The 13650-nt window shown below is 39.8% G+C and overlaps 1 protein-coding gene and 1 long non-coding RNA gene across 2 annotated transcripts in view; one reads left to right on the forward strand and one right to left on the reverse strand.

Annotated features, from left to right (window-relative positions):
- The window catches only part of LOC136255751 (tyrosine-protein phosphatase Lar-like), a 156839-nt gene that overhangs the window by 110166 nt on the left and 33023 nt on the right, over positions 1 to 13650 (reverse strand). Inside the window, exons 5-7 of the mRNA XM_066048627.1 lie at positions 6361 to 6549; positions 6124 to 6312; positions 911 to 1099 (exon numbers count right to left, since the gene is read on the reverse strand). Coding sequence (XP_065904699.1) covers positions 911 to 1099; positions 6124 to 6312; positions 6361 to 6549 — 567 coding nt within the window. The remainder of the gene's footprint in view (positions 1 to 910; positions 1100 to 6123; positions 6313 to 6360; positions 6550 to 13650) is intronic.
- On the forward strand, positions 4168 to 4902 carry LOC136256747 (uncharacterized). The gene is made up of 2 exons (XR_010701630.1): positions 4168 to 4640; positions 4693 to 4902. It is a non-coding gene; the product is annotated as an uncharacterized lncRNA (long non-coding RNA).

Below are 13650 nucleotides of genomic sequence, written 5' to 3' on the forward strand. Positions count from 1 at the left end.
TCCTCACTACACTACCACCGTATAGCGGGAAATTTTCGAAAGGTTAAATATTCGAAAAATTCGAAAATAACAATGTGTTTTCGAAAATATTTTTTCGAAAATAGTATACATCCCGGCTTTGAAATGACAATCAAAGAAAGTATGGTTAGGTATATATATGAATGATTTTTGCGAGTGCACGCATGCATAGTTTCTACTAATATCAGTTAGCTATAGGCCTAATGTATTAGTCTATATAGCTAGGCACTGGGGCAGCTAGCCATATAGCTATAGCTATAGATACCATGCATGCGCGTGTATATGAGTGAGCACGAATGACGCCACGAGTCTTGAAGCCTATAAGAGCTCGAGAGACCAGAAATTACTAGGAAAGACTATAATTATCAGCAAACATCTATATGGGCTGAAAGACGCCATGTACTTAGCTATGGTTCAATCCGCAGGCCTCTGAGGCGAAGTCCGCCAAGCAACATGGTTCAACCTACAAATTAAGGAAGACTCTAGGGTAGCTAGACGAGATTCTATCAAAGCTAGATTGGGCGCTTATTTAGCTATACTGAACAATCAAAGCAGCTATGTATGTGATGAACGCAACCATGCACTGTTAGTTTCCTCTGTGAATTAATTATCTACTGTGCGGCACGGTAAAGAGGCATTGTTTCGAAAATATTTTTTCGAATTTCCAATCAAGCACTCTTTTTCGAAAATTTAACCTTTCGAAAATTTTCTGCTATACGGCATTAACCATATACCCATTAGTACATGTAAGGGTATGAGTATCTTCAAAAGAAAGATTCCATTCATTGGATCAGTGGGCACTGTACAGGGAGCTGCATGAAAATGACTTGTCAAATAGGCTTCAGCAGAAGCACAAAGAAGTACTCTTGAGTTATAACATATATTTTCTTACTTCTACTACAATTAGCCTCAGTTCCACTAAATGTCCCATCACTCTGGCAGGTCCTCATGGCAGCACCAATTACCATATACCCCATTGCACATGTAAGGGTACAAGTATCTTCAAAAGAAAGAACTCCATCATCTCCCAGTGAACAATTTATCATTCCATTCATTGGATCAGTAGGCATTGTACAGGTGTCTGTATAAAAATGACTTGTCAAATAGGCTTAAGGTTACGGTATACCGGAAACATTGGTTAACCAGGAATTCGATTCATATGGCTTTAAAATTTATTCATACCTAAGATTGCATCATGCATTATGTAATCAATGGACAGTGATTGCGCGAAGAGTGCACTAGCCATTCATTTGGTTCTCTATCTGCTAAATTCCTGTGCAGGATTGGTTTATAACTATAAAGGTGACCTTGGTAATAGATGGAAAACCAGTGGCAAGCTGTTTCGCTAGAGTGTGCATTACTAAGAGAAGATTAGAAAAATGGGAAGGAAAAGGTTTGTTTAATATATGTAAATAAAGTAATCTGTGATTTAAGCAGTTGTCATTTAGCTATGCCAGTGTAGGTAGCTATAAAAGGTACATGGATTTTACTACGTTATGTGTTTAAGGTTTGGCTGAATGTAGAGTAAGTTCTACATCTCAGTTGTTGTGGCTCCTTTGTACATACATGCTTGATACATGGCATAGATGCTGTTGGGGGTCTGATAAAGTCACCACATGGGTATACATAGGATTTTTCTGTATTCAGCATTATGTCTAGGTTGCACCTATCAATGTCATGTGTTTAAGGTTTGGTGGGGTTTGCAAAGAATAGATGACAAATTTCCACGCTTGGGGACAACTTTGAGTTACAAACCCCACTAATTCATGCTCTTTACCTCGGAATTCATTGATAATGGCTATTCAAATTACAAATTTGTCTACCCTGAGGGTTACGATCCCTCTACAATTCCACTACAAATTCCCACCCACTATCCAACTTGGGTTATGTGGAGCGTAACATTCTGTGTCATTAGTAGAACAATTATTTTAATAAAATTAAATAGTATAAATACAATAATATAAATAAATACACTAATTCATGTCCAATTGTAAATAAGTTTCTGTCCATTCATCTGTTAACCACTGGTGTGGTTCACGTATTACACCCTGCTCAGATGCCAACTCTGGCAAAATTGATGTGAAGTAGAATTCACGTAGCTTAGGAAGAAATTTTTCACAAAAGTTTAAGTCAAAATAAATCCTTTCTATATGTAGATCCATAGTCATTACCACCAGATCACACCACTTACGCTTTGTGCAAAACATAGCACATTGTATTTGGTAGTAGTAATCATGGTTAGGTTTTAAAGTAAGTTTGCCTTGTTTATCAAGTTGAAGACAAAAGGTCTTAGAGCTTGCCACTTGTAACAACGTTTTGTCCCTAGCAGAGTAAGGATTTTTGAACTCAACTAAGCCCTCTGGTGGGTTACTTGTGGGATCATAAACCAAGCCATCTGGACTAGCTGCAAGCCAGGGATGTTGAACACAAACTACCAAGCCACACTGTACAACTGAGTAGTCAGCTGAAGTAGTCAGCTTTAGATCCTTGTATTTTTCTCTGCTGGTTTCTTCTTGTTGAATCCCCCACTCAGTGGCTTTGCTTCCACGAAAATTCGAATATAATAGTTTTTTGACAATGGCAGCAACTTTGGTACTGTTTTTCTCTTGGCTATCTGGCCGACATTTGATGACGTGATTCTGTTTCGCCTCTCTGAATGCCATCTCCTGCTGCTACCTTGTTCTGTTGTGCTCATATTGATTCTGCTGAGGCTTCAGTTACTTTTACCTGAGCATTGTAGTACCTAATCATTAGTTCATGTAGGTTTGAATTTGAGATGTCTGAGGGAACTTCTCTGGCATTTGGCCCGTTGTTATCATATCGTGAATAATCTAGACGGGCTTGTAATGAGTTGCCACCGTCATTTCTTTTTTGCTTTCTTTTATGTTTAGCATCATCTGTAGCTTTTCGTTTACAATCATTGTAAATTTGTTTGGCTTTAGCAGCCGAGACAGACTTGAAACATTCACTTGCTTGAGATTGTGTCACCTTAGTCCAGCATGCTGGTCCCCATTCTGGCCCTTCATTGACCCTCAGTGCAGCACCAGCACATCTTCCTTGCCAGGACCCACTTTGAGAACGGTTGATCTGTTTACCGCCATCAAATTTGCTGCAGATGTGCATGTGGCCTTCTGCCAAATTAGTTGTAAAATTTCCTAGATGAGTAACAGAGATAACAACATGTTGAATTTCCTATATATGTTTGTATCTTACCTATAAGCTGACTGGACTTCGCTGCTAGTTTACTAGCAATCTTCTGTATGTCACAGATCATCTGTTCATCGAGTGGTACAGGTGGATCTCAAGTCGCATTAACAGGTTCAGCCTGGTCATCAGCAGTTGCATCCTCCCATGCTGTCAGCTGTTCTAGCACCACTGTGTCTATGATGTCAATTTCTACATCCCTCTCAACTGCTGGTAAGGTGTCGTATGTAATATCTTGAAGTGAGTCATCAGTCGTATCAGATGAGGTAGTAGAAAATACAGTGGTGTCCAAAGGTGATAACGTTGTATCCAAAGAATCTGTAGGTACTAAAGTATCAGTAGATGGGATTGTGGTTGCTGACTGTTGAATGGCATTCAGATGCTGGACTGTTTTGCAGTAATCAGCTTTGCATTTGTGATGGCTTCCAAAGCAGGTAATGCACAGCTCAAAATGTCTTCTTGCAAATGTTTGGAAGCGGTTGCGTGATCGCTTTTCTTTTCTGCTACATCTTTGCTCCTCATTATGATTGCACATCTAGCTGATGAAGCCGGTCTTTTTCGCATGCTTTTCGTAAGCTTATGTCTACCCTTGTAATGAGAATTGGTTTTCACTAAATTCTCTAAGGAAGACCTGAAACACTTTACAGCATAGTTTGCACATTCTTGTTTGGTTATGTCACGTCCCCATTCATGGACATTGTCTCTCGATGTGGACTGGACTGAACTGTCACCATCACCAATAAAGTTGGTGTAGCATAAACCATGCTGTTTTTCAGCTATGCGAAACCCTTCCAATATAATGTCTGACTCCATGGAGGATGATGATTCAGACCAATTCTTAAAGCATTCGTGTTCCTTGTCACCACCCTTAGCACATACCGCACAAAACTTGTTTCGTACACCAACATACAAAAGCTTCTTTGTTTCTTTTCCAAAAATGATACCAACTCCAGAAAAGGCATTGTATGAATGCTTGTGTGTGCGTTTGCACCATCCCCCATCAACGATGACTGTTATAGCTGGGTAATCTCCATGATAGCTGTTTTTTTGTATTGCAATTTGCTTTTCTTCTTTCCCTGCAGTTATCATAGACTCCTCCAAAATTGTCCACCACCATTTGCCAATGACTTGTTCTGTGTGGATGAATGATGACTTCGTCATTACTGGAACACCAAGAACACTTATTGATTTTTCCAGTGAATTGGACCCACCACCTATTGTCATTTGTCCCCAAACAGCTGCTAAGTTATTTGTCCAGTGTGCTCTGCCAGTTAGACCAGTTGTTTTGGTTGATGTTAAAAAAGTGATCTGCTGACCACAGCCATTGAATTTGCAGCTCATGATTGAAGCTAGTCCATCGCGGTCTTTCTCTTCAGTGATGGTAACTGCATCAGTGGAGTCTGCCATCCCCTGGCAAGGTAAGCACTGTATGACATGTTGTGTTACTTCCTTTATGTATTGGCTTAATAGCTGCAGATTTACTATCCTACATTCAGCAGCACCTTCATGTTCTTTGTGAGACTGACTGTTTGTAGGGCATGGCTCTGTGACAAGTGGTTCCACAACTGAGGATTCAACAACAGATGGCTCTGTGACTAAAGAAACAGAGGGTTGAACGATGCAAGGTTTTGCACTATGAGGCTGTGGTGCTGCATTTGAGCTACGCTTTGGAGACTTTCTGCAAGTAAACCACTTGTCAGTTGAATATACAGTACGTTATTGCATATTTACCTCTTCTTTTTGCTGCAGAAAACATGCCGATGTCCATTACGATGATGCCTTTGCCTTCAAATACTTCCCATTTTGTATTATATGTATATCTATGTGTGAAAAGCTTGCTTTATACCAGCAGCGCTGTAGAATTTCGGATGATGTAGTACACATGGGATCAATGGCTGTTTACCTCATGAATAAACTTGTCATTTCGGATGATGTAGTACACATGGGATCAATGGCTGTTTGCCTCATGAATAAACTTGTCATTTCAGATGATGTAGTATACATGGGATCGATGGCCCTTCACACTGTGAATACACTACAGCAATGGAGCTTTGTATATAGTTAGCTAGTAGCTACGTATTATTGGAGGTGACTCCGCTAGTTAAAATATTTAATACACCAGCGCTGGGTATTGAGATGTCTGTAGTTAACTGTCTTTACTACTTTATAGCGATATTTTACTGATAAAGTGTGTAGAAACGCTGCAATAGCCTAAGGGAGGCACGATGGCTTTACGCGCAAAGTTACGTAATGTGTAGAAACCCTTGCGGTGACGTGGCCTACTGCGGTTTTTTGTGCTGCCAAAATGGACTGCTATACTTTCGCGTCAAATTTCTACCACTTACCTCCGTGTATTCCTTCGCTAGTAACACCAAGTTATCTGTGATGGGTGGGAGTAGTGCCTGATTGCCAAAAAAAAATGGTGGCGCTAAGTAGGTGAATCCCTGGCGAAGGGATATTGTCCATGCAGTGAAGTCGAAACAAACGTTTTGGTGAAAATGCAACTGTTGTCAGTCATCTATTGCTCAAGTGTTATGATGGGTCACTGGAGAACGATCTACTTCTTCATTTAAGTGCGTAGCCGCGCTCATAGACCATTCCTTGGATTCACAACCTGACGCAAACGAGTGAATTGTAGTGCGATTAGGCAGCAGTATTGTGAGTAGCACGCTCATTGCTTTGCTATAAAACTTGGATTTATAGTAAGAGTAACTATTGTACAGTACTGTGACTAACATTATATCGCAGTGTGTTTCAGTACATTGGTCAATTATTTGTTGTTCAGCGAAGCATGCTTCTCTTTCATTTACTCCCGTTAGTTAATTAGTTCCGGTATACCGTAACCTTAAGCAAAAGCACAAATAAGCACTCTTGAGTTATAAAATGGTATGCTTCACTTACTTCTACTACAATTAGCCTCAGTTCCATTAAACGTCCCATCACTCTGACAGATCCTCACAGCATCACCAGTAACCATATATCCCATTGCACATGAAGCAGTACAAGTATCTTCATAAGAAAGAACTCCATCACCTCCCAATGGACAATCGAGCATTCCATTTATAGGATTAGCAGGCATCAGACAAGTAACTGCAAAAGACCTCATTGACTTAAAAAGTGTAAAATACTATAAGTTACCTCTACTACACACGGCATCAGTGCCAGTCCATGTACTATCACTCTGACAGGTCCTTGTGGCAGTATCATTTAGCATATAACCAGTATCACACATGTAACTACAAGTGTCCCCAACATTGGGAACACTGTCACCTCCAAATGAACAATTGAGCATGCCATTTATAGGAGCAGTGAGGTTGCGGCAAACAACTGGAAAGCAACACAACAGTGTATATAAGTACATACGTAGGTACATACATAATTGAAGGGGCCAGCAGCAAAAGGGGACAAGTGCCATTTGAAAACTTAGGTGACCACGTAGCAGGTATTAAACAGGGTTTTGTGACAATTGAATTATTGTAATATTTTCTCAAAAATAATTTGAGACTGCTGTGAAATTTTAAATTCTGTTGATTACTTAGTGACGACATTATTTACATGGTTAAAACAAGCCATTCTAATGTTAAGAAAATGGAAAGTCTAAATTGGCACATGTCCCCTTTTCCACTGACCCTTCAATTGTGCTAGTACACAAGTTACATAACATAGTACAGTATTAACTATCCAATCTCTTCCACAATCAGTGCTAGTAAAAACTACTCATGTAATGTAAGATTGCTACCTATTTAAAAATGTATTTACAATTCTGAATCATTGCTAAGACCATAGTAATAATACCAGGGAATAAGAGCATATTTTAGTATTATTGTTTATTTTGCAAGGTACAACTTTTTCACCAATTTTTCACAAGGATGCTGTTCAAGCAAGAACTTGCACCTTGCAGCATATACTGGATAGGTGTATGCACAAGTAGTGGTCCATAAAACTTTTATTGCCGACTTTTCCTATTTTACAGCAGTGAAAACAAAGTCATAGCTATTTAGTACATTAGAGAAACTTCAGTTAGCAATGTAGGTTATTATTTAGGAGGAGCAATGCTTGGAATAAAGTCTGGTCAGGTTCCAACCATGTGAATTAATTGCTGTGAACATGTTTTGCTGGTTGTCTTGTCATTTATGTCTTACAATACCACAATTATAGATAGGGTGAGCAGACTCTTTGGTAGACAAGAGGTCTCTGGAATCTCAAGTGAGCTGTGATACTGTAACAAGTCAATGAACTGGAGCAAACTTGGAGGAAAGTGTATGATAGCAATTTGTGATACATATCAATGTATCATGATACTCATTCTGTATTGTGATACCAACATGCACCTCATGTATTGATATTTTGATTGCACAATCATAGAAATATGTAGGTCTGGTATTGTACAATTTACTAGACTCTAGGTAGTAATATAACAGTGCAACAGAGAAATAGCTGGTAGTTGTGGTGGTGAGAGGGTTATTAAGCACTTTAGTGAAGAATCTGAGCACATGATTTGTGAAAATTTTAACTCAACACACACTGCTCACCAGACTCTGAATGGGTCACACACACCCACACCTGAATTAATTAATGAATCTACTGATGTAGAAGTGCTATGCACGGTATTACATGAGACGCAATCAAATGCCTTTGTAATGCGATGAATGAATGAGACATGATGTTGACTGGTACTAACAATCATAATCACTGGCTTCTTTCAAGTAATTCATGGCTAAATTATTTCACAAACATAAAAATGGCCACTATAGTAGGTTGACTCTCATGGCTTTTGCATGGATGAAGATTTTTGAAAAGTCATATCTCAGCTATCAAGCTCTAACTAGCAGGTATGGCTATAAGGCATTACGATAAGTACGAAGAAGTGGTTTTCAGTTGATTTTCAAAACAACGTTACATCCCTTTTCTTTATAACCATACCTGCTTGACATCTTTGTTCTTGGCTGAGATATGCAGATGACTGTTCAAAAATCTTCATCCTATAGTTGCCCATACAAAAGTCACAAGAGTCCCCCCACTATAGTGGCCATTTTTATGTCTGTGATGTAATTTTGGATAAGGCTTATAATCCATTCCGCTCGCTACATATGCCGCCATCTTGAAAAGTTATTAAATGACATCATACAAAGTATCGGTTATGGTATCAGTCACTTAAATCATAACCAATACTGAGCCCATACCACCAAAAATGGCCCTAGAGATAAACTCGAGTCTGAGATCGCCGAGTTGCAGATGACTCTGTCTGTGATATCGTCTGAAGTCAATTTCATTGTTAGGGACGTACACTTCCTCTGCTTACTCTACTTGTACACAGTATTGTTTCATCATACCAATATCACAAGGATGTATATACCTACCATATCTTTACCATAGCACAGTGTAAAAATATTTTGCTTATTTTAATTCAAGAAAAGGATAATATTAAGCGTTACAGACATACATGGAAACTTGCTCAAATTCCAATATATACAAAGGTTAAAACTTTAAAATTCTGTGAGCTATGGGAGTATATTGCACAATGTTTATTGAAGATATTTTTACCATAGAGATGGCCTTTATAATTAAGTACAAGAGAACTATGTTTCTTATTTCATATGAAATTAGCAGCTGCTTTATGGTGTTACGGACATACAAATTTTACGTTACGGACATACAGCTCTGATTTCAGTTTGCTTATAACATAGACTTAAGCTCAATGCTTAGTGAGGACTTGTACAGTAAATGTTGTACAGCTACCATGCATGAACAGTGTGTAAACATGAAAACAGATGGTGTGTTTAGTTATACTACAAGTACAGTCAGTATACATACAGCTCCGTATAGTAGTAATGAAAACAGTATCCTTCTGTATCCCTGATCTTGGAGGGAGAGGGGGATTGTTTAGATGCTCCACAGAATAACTTATTTTAACATTGTGACTAACATTTGAAGCACATTACAGTACAGTGAGGCATATGCATATATACTAGGGCTGAGCGATACTACCGTTTTAGCGATATATCGCGATATTTTGAAAGTATCGATATCGCGATGTTTTGTTATTAACTATCGTGATACCATGCCTGTACATTACTGTCATTAAAAATCCATTTGTTATGCAGTGCTTGGCTAAGAATCCTTGTAAATGATGAAGTCCACTTATCTGGTTTCCCCTGCAGAGAGGTGTGAACACCATAACAACCTCAAAGCATGTGTTACAATAACTGTTACTGTAAACAATGATGATAGTGGCTAGTTTGCTATCACCTATAAGGACTTCCTGCAGGAATGCTGAGCAATACACTATGTGGCACCAGCTATGATTGACTTATTTGTAAGTTTCGTGAACTATTCAGTATCGTGAATAGTGACTTTAGTATCGATCGTGATACTAAAATGGCAGTATCGCTCAGCCCTAATATATACACATATGTATGGTCCATTTCATTGTTACAGACGTACATTCACAATTTGTACATATCATTGAATCACTAAAAGAAATATTTCTGATATAATTTTAGAACAGGACATTGTAAAAAGTATTTACACATTTCAACTGGTCAAGAAAGGGTCAGTATTTAGTGCAAAAGATGTACACGGAAATCTCAAAAGTGGGTTGGGAGGCAGATTACTCAGACTAGCTAGGTTAAGGGTTCATTCCCTTTATCCTTTCTTTGAAAATATCAAGCATTGGGATTCAAATTACAGTGTTCTAATGCATGTTGTACAGCTGTTGGTAGCCTAAATATTTTCAAAGCAAATCATGATCAGATACTATCACAATCTGGAGATACACCCTGTACATCTAGGATTCCAGTCTCTGCCAAACAGCAGATAACGTATAGAAATGTCTACGTTAATTGATTAGCACATTCATTTGCTGCTTGGCACTTTCCACTTGCCTTTAAAAGAGGGTGGTTAGGTGACTAACAACAAGGATGCTACCAACTGATTCTAGTGGATCTGGAAGAATTTTATGGTCATTCCAGTATAATTTGCCTCAAATTCTGTGACCACATTTTAAGATAGCTGAACTCAGTTATGTACTTTATTGTTGACAAGAAGAAACAAAGTTTATCATAAAGCTGTTGAACAATATTTAGAAGCAGTATACTAGTGGGTTTCCACATGTTATTCATTCATGTTACGGATGTACGTTACAGACGTACAAACAAATTGTATGTCCGTAACACCAGTACTACCTGTTCTTTAAATAGAATCACAATTTTTATGGCATATAGTACCTTATTGGAAGTCTATTTAAAGTGGCACAAAATTTATAGCAGTGTATCCGTTGCTGCTAAAACTTCAGTGCGTATATGCGTTATAGACGTACAGTACCACAATGCTCTAATTGTTTACGATTTTGCAGCAGCCCTATAAACATTAATACAAGGCTTTTGTGATAATTTCTTGGAAAACATGTGAAAATTGATCCATTAAACAATTATCCAGTAAAACGACCTTATCATTTAAATTTTTTGTCCTTTTTGAGTTGCAAAACGTCAAAATGGTGAAATTTTGCATTAAAAGATGACTCATCATAATACTGCCATAACTCAGCTGTTTTGATCAAAAAATATTGTCCAATACTATTAACTGAAACTATAAGGCATTTGAGTAATTATGATTACATAATGTTTTGAAAATCTTTTGGTTTCATTTTTACTTGTGAGGTTTCATGTGTCACGGAGTTGACCTTGAAGAGGTTGGGTGATTGAAAGCAGAAGTATGCAGCCAGACAGCTAAGGCAAAGTAATTCTGGAGAATGAGATGTGAGCAGATGCTGGAGAACGATGAACCGGTTGAGGCAAAGGAACTTGACATAGCATCCTTGCATGCCCAGTTGGCTGCTGTTCGAACTCATGGAGCCACTGCACCATAGAGTGAAATCACACAAATCGTGGCGTCCACTCCAAAATCTCCTGTGTTCCCCAAAGCTGCAGGACAACAGTGTGTTGTCAGTTAGTCGGAAAGGCAAGGCCCCCCTGTGGATCTATTTACAGATCAGAATGATGTGCTATGGGAAGATTGGCTCCTCACCTTTGAGTTAGCTGCAGCTTGGAATAACTGGACGGAAGAAGAGAAACTATGGCAGCTGGCAGGCCACTTGCGAGGTAAAGTATCTCAAGAATGGACACTGCTTTCAGACACTGACAAGTTAGCGTTTGCATCAGCCATTAGAGCTTTGAGCAAGACCATAATGAGGAACAGTGCAGCCAATGACAGATTCAAAGGAGGAAAGTGCTGGAATACTGGCCATATAGCAGCTGACTGCAGAGGATCCAGGCACAACAGTAGTGGGTAACTCGAGTTGCCACGTGGCTCCAGATGGTTACAAGTGCAGAGACCAGAAAGAACAATGACGGTAGCCCTTCCAGCAATGAGACTAGAGATAGAGAGAATGGCAACAGCAGCCCTTCCACAGTGAGAATGACTATCTTCTGTTGTACCTGTTGAGTGATAGATCCGATTCTGAAGATCCTCTGGCAGTAAATGAAGACCGAATACCGGATCAAAGGAGCCGATCACAAACTGTTAGAGTAATAGTAGGTGGAGTCTCAATGGATTGTGTAATGGATAGTGGCTCTGACATTACAATCATTGGTAAGGAAATGTTTAGGAATGCTGTCAGTGTAGCTAAGCTGCACAAAAGGGACTTAAAGTCTCCAGAGAAACAACCAAGTATGTACAATCTCCAGCCATTCCATGTGGATGGGTGGATAGAAGTTGATATCAGCTTTGGTGACCATACCATGAAGACTTGGGTGTGTATTAAAATGGATGTACCAGAACAGCTCCTGCATTCTGAAGGAGTGTGCCGCCAGTTGGGTGTAATAAGGTACCATCCTGAAGTTAAACCTGGGAACATGACAGCAAAGGCAGAATCAAGTGGAGTTAGTGACTGTAAATTTCCAATGGTGACAGTAAAGTTGGTCTGTGATATCAGACTAATCCCTAACCAACATGTTATGGCTGAGGATACACTACAGAGAGAGGGAGTAAGTGAGCTAGGGAAGCCATTGCTGTTCGAGCCTGATATGTTGTTGGCAGAGGAAAGGATACACGCAATGGTGACTGTTCTACCCAATCACAAGGAGAAGTTCTATGTGCTTATCCTGAACTGATTGTGGTTTACACAGAAGATGGGTGGTGAACTACGGATTGGAACAGCGCAACCAGTTGAGGTTGTCAATGCAGGAGAAAGAAGTGCAGAATCAACCCAGAGTATGGTAGACCCCCATCTGGAGGTGCAAAATTTAACAACTAATGATAATAAGACCATGACAGGCGTGTCAACATCAGAGCAAAGGAAGGTCGAACTCACACAGTTGTTTCTGAATGCCTTCTACAAGGCAAAGACAGAGATGAACTACTGTCACTACTAACAGAGTACCATAATGTCTTCTCACTTAACAAGTTAAAGGAAAAATTAAGAATTTCAAGTTCAATGAGGGATCATAGAAAAAAAAGTAGGGAAACAAGGGAGGTTGCCTACACATACAGATATACTAGTGAACATATAATCCCTAATCCAGTCTTTGGTACCTACCTTTTTTTTCTATGATCCCTAATCGGACTTAAAATTCCTAATTTTTCCTTAAACTTGTTTGTTTACTTTTTTTGTAACATTATCATGACTGGTGAACCCACGCATACCGTATCAAGAGAAAGGATGGCGCCAGAATTAATGTTTTCATCTGAACGACACACGTCCCAGATATCAAATACTGCTTCGAAAGTGCAGTGGCCATTACGCTTCGCTTTCAGCTACATTCAGCTAGATACACAGTGCTACAGACGAAAAACAGTAGAAGAAGTGCCTCTGCAACACCACGAAAATATGATGATTCATGTGCCCCCAACTATCAATTACTTCTTTGAAAGTGTAGCCACCATTTCAGCCCGTTACACAGTATTACAAACGAAGAATAGTGTTTGAATCGTCTCTGCAATCAATCCAGTCAATACGGAAAATACAGATGATTCCCGTGTACAAACGTACTGTGGGGAAGCCATGCATCACGCTACCGCGAATCAACACCTTGGGCTGTCAGTAAAAAGAAATGGGACACAAATGAGGACAAAGGTAAGTCCATGATGTGTGCACTGTATGTACTGTGGTATGCCAATAGGCACGTCTAGGGACAAAGCGACATTGAACAGTGAAAAAATCAAGTCTATAACTTTCCTTAGCCACTATAAAGTTACGCTTGCCTGAAGGCATCAGGCAGGCAGGCAGGCAGGCAGGCAGGCAGGCAGGCAGGCAGGCAGGCAGGCAGGCAGGCAGGCAGGCAGGCAGGCAGGCAGGCAGGCAGGCAGGCAGGCAGGCAGGCAGGCAGGCAGGCAGGCAGGCAGGCAGGCAGGCAGGCAGGCAGGCAGGCAGGCAGGCAGGCAGGCAGGCAGGCAGGCAGGCAGGCAGGCAGGCAGGCAGGCAGGCAGGCA

Source organism: Dysidea avara, chromosome 5 (genome assembly GCF_963678975.1).
Source record: "Dysidea avara chromosome 5, odDysAvar1.4, whole genome shotgun sequence".
NCBI classification, from domain to species: Eukaryota; Metazoa; Porifera; class Demospongiae; order Dictyoceratida; family Dysideidae; genus Dysidea; species Dysidea avara.